General features: G+C 45.5%; 5 protein-coding genes across 5 annotated transcripts; 3 read left to right on the top strand and 2 right to left on the bottom strand.

Moving 5' to 3' along the window:
• The first annotated feature begins 910 nt into the window (after window positions 1-910).
• BO79DRAFT_244613 (nucleotide triphosphate diphosphatase NUDT15) lies at window positions 911-1,728 on the top strand. The gene is made up of 3 exons (XM_025685396.1): window positions 911-1,121; window positions 1,210-1,415; window positions 1,505-1,728. Exons 1-3 carry the CDS (start codon window positions 1,034-1,036, stop codon window positions 1,658-1,660), a joined length of 450 nt encoding a protein of 149 aa, XP_025541100.1. The 5' UTR covers window positions 911-1,033; the 3' UTR covers window positions 1,661-1,728.
• Window positions 1,729-2,259: 531 nt separating this feature from the next.
• Window positions 2,260-3,525, bottom strand: BO79DRAFT_144391 (uncharacterized protein; the record flags this gene model as incomplete). The annotated part of the gene is made up of 1 exon (XM_025678378.1): window positions 2,260-3,525. One exon carries the CDS (start codon window positions 3,523-3,525, stop codon window positions 2,260-2,262), a length of 1,266 nt encoding a protein of 421 aa, XP_025541101.1.
• A 1,860-nt stretch (window positions 3,526-5,385) lies between these two features.
• On the bottom strand, window positions 5,386-5,757 carry BO79DRAFT_216439 (uncharacterized protein; the record flags this gene model as incomplete). The annotated part of the gene is made up of 1 exon (XM_025683319.1): window positions 5,386-5,757. One exon carries the CDS (start codon window positions 5,755-5,757, stop codon window positions 5,386-5,388), a length of 372 nt encoding a protein of 123 aa, XP_025541102.1.
• A 2,950-nt stretch (window positions 5,758-8,707) lies between these two features.
• On the top strand, window positions 8,708-10,566 carry BO79DRAFT_216440 (uncharacterized protein; the record flags this gene model as incomplete). Its single annotated transcript, XM_025683320.1, has 5 exons — window positions 8,708-8,752; window positions 8,787-9,193; window positions 9,258-9,355; window positions 9,470-10,122; window positions 10,192-10,566. 5 exons carry the CDS (start codon window positions 8,708-8,710, stop codon window positions 10,564-10,566), a joined length of 1,578 nt encoding a protein of 525 aa, XP_025541103.1.
• Window positions 10,567-10,970: 404 nt separating this feature from the next.
• BO79DRAFT_208479 (uncharacterized protein) lies at window positions 10,971-11,778 on the top strand. The gene has a single exon (XM_025682409.1). The coding sequence runs from the start codon at window positions 11,062-11,064 to the stop codon at window positions 11,671-11,673; it is 612 nt and encodes a 203-aa protein (XP_025541104.1). The 5' UTR covers window positions 10,971-11,061; the 3' UTR covers window positions 11,674-11,778.
• The last annotated feature ends 208 nt before the right edge of the window (window positions 11,779-11,986 follow it).

Genomic DNA, 11,986 nt, shown 5'->3' on the forward strand with positions numbered 1-11,986 from the left:
CATACACCATCTGCCCCGCCTCTAGGCTCGCCCTATGATTGGCGCGCGGACCCTAATCGTCTTTATGCCTTAGGCATTAAATATGATCGTCATACTAGTAGTGGTAGTAGTCTGTCTACCTACGGTCTAAGTAGTTTAGTGTAGAGCTAGCATTGCACTCGTTCTTAGTACTATGATTGATTCCCGGGTATCTTCCCCATGGTGAAGATCCTATGGCCGCAATGGCTCACATGCACATGGCATTATATTCTGCCGCGGCCTAGAGCGGTCAAACAGGGCGGTCACAAATTATACAGAATGCAACTCGCCTTTTCCGGAGCTGTTCAAAAATATATCTGCTCATATCCGCTTATATCCGTACTTTTTCCTGCGAGGTCGACTAGGTTCTGCCGGCCTTGGCGGTCAGCGGAGCGGTCAAATTGGCATTATCGTCTCCCAGCCACTCTGTGCTTGCGGTTAATGAGGGGTCTAGAATCCAGGGCTTTAATATGTTATACACATTAGTCCTCATGTCTGATTGGAGGATTCTCATAAGAAGATATCATTGTGTATCTACATCAGGTGGTAACTTTGATCTTATGCCTCGAGTCCCGGTATTTACAAGCCACCTCCTGCAGCCATCAACCAATGTAGGCTAGCGTCAACAGATCTCTCTCTCTCTCTCTCTGTGTGTGAGCGTAATTTCACCCAAGATGAAAAGTACAATACTGCTTGTTTTGGGCCTGTAAATTGCATCCTCATCTGACACCCGAACGGCATGGATCATCGTCTTCAACTAACTGCAGTAGCTAACCTCGGCTCTGATAAGCCATGTTTGGTTATATTCCAACCCCGCCATTTAGTACAATCCTGGTATTTTCAATTGGAATTTCCAGTTCCTACCCCCAACTTGTCTGGCGCGGGATATCTTATGAAAAGTCCTTCTTTGGGATAAGTAACGATATTGTTACCATCTCCTATTAACACAATTTACCCATACCGAAATAATACTTTCAACGCCTCCGTCAATTCGCACCTACAAATCACACCCATCATGAACCCCCGAGTAGGCGTAGGCGTCTTCGTCATCAACCACAAAGGGCAGATAGTTCTTGGTCAACGCAAAAGCAGTCATGGCGCTGGTAAGTAGTACCCCATCTAGAGTCGATGGATTTGTTTTGGTCATACAACGGTACTATTGAACTCACTACTATTTTTGGTTCTACACAGGTACCTGGGCCCTACCCGGCGGCCATCTCGAATTCAACGAGTCGTTCGAGGACTGCGCGGCACGTGAAGTACTAGAAGAGACAGGCCTCAAAGTCAGCGACATACAGTTCCTCACAGCGACCAATGATATTATGAAAGAAGAGGGAAAGCACTACGTTACTGTTTTCGTGGGCTGTACTGTTGTTGGAGATGATGCGCAGCCGGAGGTTAGTGTTATTGCAACATAACTCACATAAGGCCCTATTTTCCAGAACGACGCTACGTTGATACACCCTCAGCTAATCATTCCTTCTAGCTATTGGAACCCCACAAATGTGAACAGTGGAAGTGGGTGACCTGGGAAGAAGTTTCCTCGTATCATAGCGATCCAAACTCCAACCACAGGCTGTTCATACCCTTGGTCAATCTGCTCGAGCAGAGACCGGGATTTCATCCTGCTAGACGGGGATGACCTTGTTTCTCTCAATGATTTAGGAAGATTCACCGTTGTTTCTTTATTACCTAGAGACTATTACATACAAGACTCCAGTAGGTAGCGGCTAGCAAATTGATTTCTGTCTCTGACTGGTCTCGAGTTCCGATCCAGGCCATGATGTCTGGAGGCTGAAGGATGGTACCCCAAAGAGACTGGGGACTTGCGCTTGTTGGTCATACCTATCTTTGTTGCAGGGGGTGAGAGCGGGGATCTCGTGGTATCGTCGCTGCGATGATTAGTGCGCATTATGCTTCTGCTGCATTGTAGAAGGGGTTTGCGTCAGAGCTTTTCTGAACTTCATGTAGCTTTCTGGTTATTGTTATGACACGGTGTCTCCTGTCTTCTAATACGTGTGTGATGGCTCTTCAGTAGAGATGTGTTGCTTTAATGCCACCATCCATAGCGAGGTCTTCATCTAGCATACAGTGACATAGATGCTCACACATGAGAGTCGCCTTGTGAACATCAATTCATTCCTGTTATTTTACTCTTCACATACTACATTGCATGCCTTCGTCAGGTATGAGAGGGAAAGAAATCACTTGAAACTAGGAACCAATGCCAAAGTGTTACGCTCATGTAGCAGCCTCCAAAAGAATCCTGCCTGTTGAGTCCAAGAAAGACCTGATGCGAGACGACTCATAGAAAGCGCCATTATAGCATACCCTTAATTCCAATTGACCCAGCCGGGACTCCAGAGCGATGAATATTGAATCATTGGCTGGAAGATTGATAACCCAATAATCCTCCAGCTCAATATCACCATATGAAGCCCTCATGTAAGGCGACAAGTCCCCGACGCTACTAAAGATAAAAGTGGACATCACATCATTCACAACATCGGCATCCATATCGGCCAAAACGTCTGTCATAATCGGTATATACGACGTCATATTGCTCTTGTAGGAAGAATAACACTTCATCAACTCCTTGGACGTTTTCGAGAAATCGTGAATTCCGACTTGAATGGGCCACAATCCGAAGCGTAGTGCAACCGCATGACTACCAAGTTCAGGCCGTCCTTTGCATTGTCCCCGGAGGCTTGAAACCAGGAATGTGTTATGTTGGACACCATCAGGTAGATTGGCCTGCTCCTTTGCAGCTAGGGCGATAGCAGTATGAGCAAACGGAGTAAGCGTGATTCCTCGCTTACGCGCCCCTGCAATGATAGTTTCTGAGTCTTTGACCGAGAATCGGTATCTTTCGAACTCGTATGTTGACGGACGATGCGCTTCTGTAGGATTTGTTTCTAAGCATAAGGTTTTCGGTGCTTTAAGCTGCTTCTCAGGAAAGAAACCTCGATGATCCTCAACCCATGATTGTGGGAGCCGTGGGATCTCAGCCGCATCCCACGTCTCAACAGGGAGGTTGTTAACCTCTTCTCCTGGTTTCCATCGGACAGTGTCAGTATCAGGACACGATAGCTCATTCAGAAAGTCGTGAAACCACAGAGCTATCCCTTGAGCATCTGAATGACAGTGAGTGAGTTTCAACATAAATTCATTGCGGTCCTTGAGATGGAGCAGCATGGGAAACTCCACTGGGCCTAAGCTGTTGAGTACACCTTCTGTGTATTTTTGGCATGAACTTAGTGACAGAAAGGTTTTCTCGGTCCAGTCTTCTAACTCCTTGCCGTATGACACATTGTATATCCAGTTGCCATCGACGATAGCGCTTGCCATTAACGGATGCTTGTATCGTAGGTTCTGCCAGGCCAGTCGCCCCTTCTTGGTCAGTTCCTCCCCAGTGAGGCGAGTCCGCACTTTGACAGCGGCAGCAATGTCGTATGTTCGGCGACCAGGCGGGTGACTGATAGAGATTTGTCTCATTACAGCCTCCATACCATCAAGAGGTCTGGTGTATTGTTTCTCAGACACTCTTCCCCATGGTTTTGGAACTTCAGTAGAGTAAGAAGATTGACGAACAGTCGGTGCTGTGAATATTATTCTACAAATCAACATACTTCCATTAACCGATAGTCTTTCAATTCCTCGTGAGGAACGGTATGTCTGATACAACAGTAAACCGTTGGGATATTGGTAGGATAGTGTACTATACCTTGAAGTGCTACATGATGAGAGCATGTGGGAGCAGCGAATATTACCGTAGCGTGAGGTAGGTAACATTATGCAAAGTTGGTTCGCACATGGGACGCAAGAGCGCAACAGGTCTCATTTCAGATTCAATGTACTACTAGTTTGAACATATATAGGAGTACATTATAATACCTCGAATGGAAGATATATCCGTGGCCACTCACACTACGTACAGTACACTGGAAGCTAGGCCCAAAGACCCATGACCTTTTCGAATGCATCGACATCAGATAGGAAGTCAAAGGAGCCAACAAAATACACATCAGGCATCATCGGCTTCCCCTTGCATCTCCGTATTCCAAGGATTGTGACATGGCATTACAGGATTTGTTCATTTCTTCACTGGGCAAATCAAAGCCTAAATCAGATCCTGCCAATCATAGATGACACTGCGCTGATCCGCGGCAGAAAAATGCAGAGATGCGCGTGCTTTAATATTGAGTTTAGATGATCTTCAACCTTGTTGAAAACAGTAATGAAGGGGGGCCACGACGTCATAAAAGGCAGGGGAGATACGTAAGTCGACTAAACTTGAATGGAATGAGTACTTAATCCATCCTCCAATCCTGGATATCATCGGATGCCAGCTTGGAAAGGTATCCTTGCATGAGACTACCTCTCAGTATCCGTTCTATACTGGCGGCAAAACTGCGTTACAATGCATAGTTTAACGAGCTGCTGTATCTCCATTTGCATTCGAGGGTAACACTTTCGAAAACATTGCATTTATCTTTACAAAATACTACAATCTTGAGCCTAGGGGTTTCATGTGTCGATCGCATCGGAGTTAATGAGAGCCATCTTGACGGTTATTCGAACATGGTCCACTACTCTGCGGTCAATGACGCAGCAGAAAGGCCTAGAACATGCCAATGCACTGTAGAAATCCAAATTCAGTCATATTTTGTGTGCAAAGTGCTATGCATCATGTAAGACTTCGTTCCTGGCCACGTCAAGGACCCCTTACTAAACCCACCCTTGCTGGCCCCTCCGCGACTACCCGCAAAAACGGGAACATAGAAGCCATAAGGCTCCCTCCATTCTCTGCACAATCTCCTCTTGAGCACCTCAAAGGGGAATGCTACAGATAGTAATGTCGACTAATGGTGCCATGATCAAGATTTTGCAGCTTTGTGAGTCACTGCATATGAGGCTGACAGCATGTTACCAATTCTACGCTTGTTGGGGCGATCTGCCGCACTAAAGGCGGCAAGCCCCAAAACTTGGTTATTTTGATTTCTTTTCAGCCTATTTTCCTGTCTTCCTTCCAAATATCTTGATTAAATATCCTCGCACTCCTCTATATTAGGGGCCTGGAAATGGATTCCCCGGTGATAGATGAGTTTCGGATTGATGAGTATGTCGCTAGCTCGACCGTAGTGGGTAGCAGCGATGAACCATTTGTCAATTCAATAACAAAGAATGAATTTATAGGAAGTTGGACATAAGAAACCAAGAAATTCAATTTATTGGTCAAACTTGACATAAAAAGCAGATGGCGGGATCAGAACTACCTGCAGGTCGTTGACTCCAGTCGGTACGGCCATCTAGGGCTAAACAAGCAAATAACCACACGCTTCCAATCCCCGGAATCTGTTCGTGGCTTCAGTTTGTGGCGGGTGGAGCCAGAACGCGCTCATCGGCAGATAAACCAGTTCTGTACATCTTGTTGATCAAACTACTGCTGATGGTGGCGGTGTGTGTTTCTCCAATCCGTCTGTCTATCTCGACCCACTTATCCAGAGCTGCTTTTCTTGTTGGGTCCCACGTATCAGAAGAAATGACTTCATCTCGAAATTGAGCCGCGTGTTCGAATTCCAATCTCGCGCTATAAGGATATCCCAGGACTTCATGCGATAGACTAAGAAGAAGAAAAGTGGTAGCGGCATCCTGGTTCAGTTGCCTGTTTTGAGTATAATCGAAGTCTGTCCCAAGCTGATTGATGCGTTTGGACAAATGTGCGCAGATGTAGCTCATTTCTGTGTATCCTCTCCTACTCCAGAGTTACTCGATGGCGGTGTGACATAGCAGCATGTTCTCGTGACTGCATGGCTCTAACTCGGCGTCCACCCGAGCCAGAGTGTTTCGAATACTCCCGAACGTCATTCCCTCGTACAGGCTGTAGAATCCACCCTCGTCTGTTCTTGGAAATCGGGCTTGGTTGTACGAGATATATGCTTTGATAATGCTGCCAGATGATTGTTCCATCCATAGTAAACGGCAATAAGCATCGGATGCTAAATAAAGAGGGCGTATCTGGTCGAAGATCAGTGCATATGCAGTAGCAAATATAGGCTGAAGACCTGAACAAGGTGAGAATAGAGCATGAGGTAGAAAACAGAGTACTGCTGGACTATGATAGTTGAAATATTCAATAAAGATTTCTAGCTGAATACTAGACAGCATGGCCTTGACTATCTGGTTGATATGGCCCATAATAAATCAATATATTGATGTAGTAAACATACCGGTGTAGACTCGGAGTTTGATAATGATCAGTATTATTCTGGTCAATTAGGAAAAGGGAGATAGTCTAAATCCTTGTATTAAAGATTATGGGGAAAGTTGGGACTTTTCCCGGTGTCTAATGTGAGGGCCCCATGTACTCGCTGATTAGGAGCACGTCTTTAGATGGGTAACCAATACTCGAGAAAGCTATGATCAAATCTTTCTACAAAATAAAGCGTGAGAAAAACAAAAGTTTGCACATCTAACTTTCTCGTCGTCGAGTCAGCTTACGCGTCTAAGACCCACTACCTCTGTAGATAAGGACCGGTGAGGTGATAACCACCAGGCTGCCATTTTACGCACTTCTAGTCCACGCGAGGGAATTACATGGGATATCAAGGGATGATTTTGGATCAAAGTCGCACGTGCAACTTTAAGTACAATTCATTGCGAGATATTTAGATCCCTGTACCGCGTTGACGTTGATATTAGTCACTCAAACATACAGTTGCTACAGCCCAAAATTGGTGTCATCATCATTGACACAGTCTTGCCTGAAATGTTTGATCTAATCACCGCGTTCGCAATAATCGCCCTTCTGGTAGGGGGACGAACAGTCTTGGCTTCGCAAAGGTCCGCCGGTTTTAGTAGAGGACAGAAGATTGCTTCTTTCTTTTCTCTCATCCTCTATCTCTGCGGCGTCAGTCTTTTTGTATGGGCACTTCTACCGCGAGGTACAGTGATACATTATGTTCTCTCCGGATCTGGCTCAACATCTCATTTGTGGCAGGTCTCATATGCTTTAAGCACGAACGGTTGGGACATATCCTGGCACAGATCAAGGAGCTCTATCCTAGCCTTGATAGAGCATCTAGTATTGTATTGTTGGTTTCTGCAGGCCTCTTTGTCCTTGGGCTCTGCTTGAAAGTCACAGCATTTATGAAGCGATGTACAGTAACTGTCTTCCACCATGATAAGAATTACCTATTGATTATTTCGCCATAGGTAGCATGCCCCAGAAGGTGTCAGACGGCCGCAAACCAGTCAGGAGCTTTAGCAGCAAGCAATAAATGGGTTATATGTTCATTCAGAGACGAAGATAAGATATGGAGATGAGGGCACCGGGTTTTGGCGGACTTAGGGTCTTCTTAGTTAAAAACAAAGAAATGTGGAAGCATACTCTAGCAAAATGAACTTTAAGTAAAGCTTCAATGTCCTGGATACTGCAAAATTATAGAAGCAATGATGTCCAACGCAGCTGTCTCGGTCGAGTTGGGATAGACTGTCGGATCGGCAGCCAACTGCTAGGCTAGTAAGACTAATTAACCCCTAGCGAGAAGACAAAACTCTGACATGCTGATGCCCTCTGGCCATTGCCAAGATTCTTTGGGAAAAGATGTCCAACAATATCTGGTTAACAAAGTCTGACAGTGCCTGGTGGTATTCTCTGGGCCTCTACCAACCTTTCCATGTTCTGGCAATCCTCCATGCTGCGTAGGTCTTCGGTGTTTGGGTAAAGAGCCGGTATCCAGACCGGCGGAACAAGTATGTTTTTGTTCTGGGGGCTTCTTTGACTACTGGCGTTCCAATGGCCAGTCTTGTACAGTTCTTTGCCATCACAAACGCGAATGTCATGGTAAGCAAACACTATTCTAGTTAATTTCTTTCATATTACTAACTCTTTCCATCCTCACCGTGTTCCCCGTGACGAAAGGAAATGCCAGAAAAAGAGAAACAGTCCAAAATCATGAGTCATGATCAACTGCACTTTAGTACTAAATATCCTTTTGTTCTATCTATGTTTATATAATCCCATACTAGAAGCCTCTTATCGCAGTTCTACCAATATAGTATGTTATACAACGTAGTTTTCTACACTGTTCAGATCACATAACCATCGAAGAATTCAATCATTCGCATTCATCCACTAAAGGAGCATACCTCTTTATAGGTTCTGGTGGTGAGCCATAAAGAGGCCACAAAATATATCATGGGGTCAGCTGCCATGGAAACCTTCCCCTTTGGGAGAAAGGTCGAACACAACATCTCCTTCATCCGTTTTACTGCATGTATTTAGATCTTCTTCTTCATCAGACACATACAAACAAACACGCAATTCTGCACCTCTTTCATCTCCTTCTATTAGACTAAACTGCGCTTCCGACGCCTCGGTTCGAGGCGAACGCTGCATCAGGTGATTCGAAAATTCTTCAGACTAGAGTGAATATCCGGTGTTAATTCACTTCTCACAAGCTGCTGTGATGGAATTTCCCCGACCTCGGTCAGTCTTATACGTCTCAAGAATCCTCGGAATATATTGGCTACGCGTCCTCACCTTGTGTTTTCATTCCTGCGCAGCCTTAGAGACTCAAATACTGCACATCGACTGTTAGCTACCAACCCCTCTTGTCCTGACTTCACCCAATCTGACAAGGACAACTTTACTCTAAGAATAGCGCTAGTTATCATCAATGTCAATATGCTTGACAGACTACCCCCTGAGGTTCTTCTCATAACACTAGAAGTAAGTGAAATCTGCGCCTAACGGCCTGAATTAGCCTTTTCCGAAGCCGGCTGACTTATCACAGTACATAACCCGCCATGATCTCAACAACATATGCCGTGTTTCCAAGCACCTCTACGCTATTGCAGTTCCACTTCTGTACAAGTCTGTAACTTTAATATCCGATAGACCTGGAATCAGCGAGACATGGCACCATGTTGACTCCCTACTCCGAGCACCTGCTTTCCCAGTTGACTCGCTAGTGCACATGAGAGATATCGAGATTCAGGAAAACCGCTTCTGGCCTTGGTGGGGGTGTCACCACAGCTATACGATATTGGAGCAAGACCATCCGGACGATTACAAAGAAGCTATAATAAGAAGGGATGAAATGCGCTATCTGTCTTCCAAGTTATTGCATGTGTTTTCAAGATGTCCGGCGGATAGGCTACAAAGATTTAGGTAAGCTTATAGCACAGGTTATCTGCAAAGTAAGATCGGCTAACATAAAAACATTATACCACAGCTGGAACATTGGCACATGCTTACCTAGCAAATTTCTCGGTGACTCTGGATATCTTATATTAAATCAGCGCAAGCTTGTAGCTATTCATCTAAGAACAGGTAGCTGTTGTGCCGCTGGCGGCAGTGATATCTTGCTATCAAAGTTTGCGTGTTTAAGAAGCATCTCATGGCCTGACCTATGTTATGAACATCATGTTCGTGAACTGTGTCTAGCACTGAAGTCGAATGCGTTCCACCTTACCCGACTGAACTTGGGAGTCACAGGTATATCTACTGATGAAGTAACGCAATCCATACAATCAATGGTTGCCAAAGAGATCTTGGACATGCATGATTGGAGAACAGCCTTTCGATTTCCTGTTCTTCAATACCTCTCATTTCATAACATGGATCTGACACCGATATCCCACGTGCTTTCATCTATCTTCAACATCTCCTCACTTCAATCCTTGAGTCTGCGTCAATGCACATCCTGGGAGTATGCCTTACTCAATTTAACCAATTCTGGATCCAGGATCGCCTTGAAGTCTTTGACACTGGAGACGTATACGGAACGAACTGAAGAAGATAGTATTCTTGCAATACCAGCTTTCCTTAAATCATTCGAGGGGCTAGAAGAGTTGTACATCTTTGTCCTTGGTTCTATAAGCCCAGTGCCTGTATGGCGTTCTGTGTTTACTCACAAGAAAACATTGAGAAAGCTCGTATTCCAGCAGATATATTTTGATGCATACCAGTCCGAGGAAGATGGTCTTTACTCGGGTGCAACCGGTTTTCTTGAGCAATTGGCGGGTGCTGACCAAAACCCATCCGTTAGTCCCAATCTTGTGTTTTTGGGCACATCCAGCAATGATTTTAACACCCTGGTACGCTTTACCTATCATTTAAATTCTCAAATGCTATTGCAATCACTAATACATAGACCATATCTTTAGAAGTCTATTCTGACCTCGCCAGGTATCAAAGCAAATATTCGCGTTCTCCATCTGAGACAGTGCAAAGAATGTTACGATCAGTCATACTTGATAAACTCCGACTGTTTGGATGATATCATCAATAATAAGCTGCCATCGTTTCGTCAGTTCCTGGCATGGGCATTTGGACCCGAAGGCCCCCCTGAACTTCAAGTGGTGGGGCATTGCGCCTTCGTCTTCATGCAGCCTTTAAGCGATGTGTTCTACTTTAGAGATGCACAACACGAGGATGGATATCGTTGCGTTTTTCGGCGTCGCACGCAACTAGTCGATTTTCTTCGGCAGTATGATTATGCTTTAGATGCATGTCGTTGTGATGACTATCTTATGGATTGACGGACTGACGGACTGACGGATTGACTAAATAATTTACTTGATAGCTACCGTGTAATTTCAATGAGAGGCAGACTCAGGTCGGACGACAATCCTTCTTATCTGGCATAGAAGCTTAGTTAAATATCATTAATCGATGAAGTGCCAATTATTACCCGTCTAACTTCCATAATTCACAAAGCTATGCGTACGCCTTGCGGGATTTATCCTCCATCCACACAATGGTACTAGGTGGTGTCTCAGTACAGTACGTGAGGCGTCCAATAAGGTGGTAGCTATCCGAGGATCCCTGTCAGTGCCAGATTGATTCCTGAGAAGACAAGGCTGAGCGGGACGCTTATGAGTAAGGTATATAAGAAACAAGCCCTTCCTCCCCATCCCCAGAGCTCTTCCCTTCCTCCCTCAAATGCTCGCCAACCCACTACTCAGCTTCCCCCCACCAAAACCTTTATCCTGCGGCTGGTACACTCGAAGAGTCATGTCAGGTCTCCATCAACGATGACATCTCCCTTGAGTTGTAAAAATTTCATTCCACACGGCAGCCGATCAGAGATCCTACTCCTACCACCGCGCAGCGATGATTTCATGACTTCTCACCCATGGACAGCAATGTACCTCATCTCGCCTCCCCTTCCGCGCGGAGTCTCCGCAGTCCAGTTCAACATCACGAGCCATGACCAAGGATGGTGCAGCGATAGAAGCCAGGGCATCTGGTCATGGTTCGATGTGTCCATCTTGTGCTCTGACCGAGATGGTGGTGAAGACCCTTCTTCCTTATTTTCTGACTTGTCGGATCATCCTTCATCATATCTCAAGTCTAGACCCGAAGATTTCCGCCAGGTTTTGCAGGATCAGGGGTTGCATTTCAAGAACATCCCCAAACAAGACCCAGATCCAGCCAAGCCGGGGAGTATTGCGAAGCGGATGGCTTCGAATCAAATCCAGAGGTCCTGGCAACAACATGTTGTAATTTGGAGAGTGGAAGATGGTGGTGAGGAAGCTGAGTTCCTGTCCTGTCTTGAAGAAGGGGATCAGTTGGTCGTTTGGGCTCGCACACAGGTGGGTTTGTGTCTAGTCTACAATAGTAGTAGTAGTAGTAGTCTTGATTGATAGACTATTATTACGGGAGGTGGTGCTGATCATCATGCTCTGATAGTTCCCTGGATGGATTAATTGTGTGAAAAATGTGGAAATAAAGGTCTCGGTTGATGAGGTGAGCTGTTTCATATCGATTCAGATGTGCGTTGGGGCATAGTTAGTTGACGCTATTCTGATACTGGTTGGTGTAGACGACTCTTAATACCCTTCCTGCCAGCGGTGGTGGTTCTGAAACGCGTCAAGAGGACATAGTCGATGGTGGTTTGTGACACTTAGTTCAATTGGGGCTTGGAGGAAGTATGCACTTGATCTGGTGCTGCTTGGG

The sequence above is a fragment of the Aspergillus costaricaensis genome, assembly GCF_003184835.1.
Source record: "Aspergillus costaricaensis CBS 115574 unplaced genomic scaffold BO79scaffold_11, whole genome shotgun sequence".
NCBI classification, from domain to species: domain Eukaryota; kingdom Fungi; phylum Ascomycota; class Eurotiomycetes; order Eurotiales; family Aspergillaceae; genus Aspergillus; species Aspergillus costaricensis.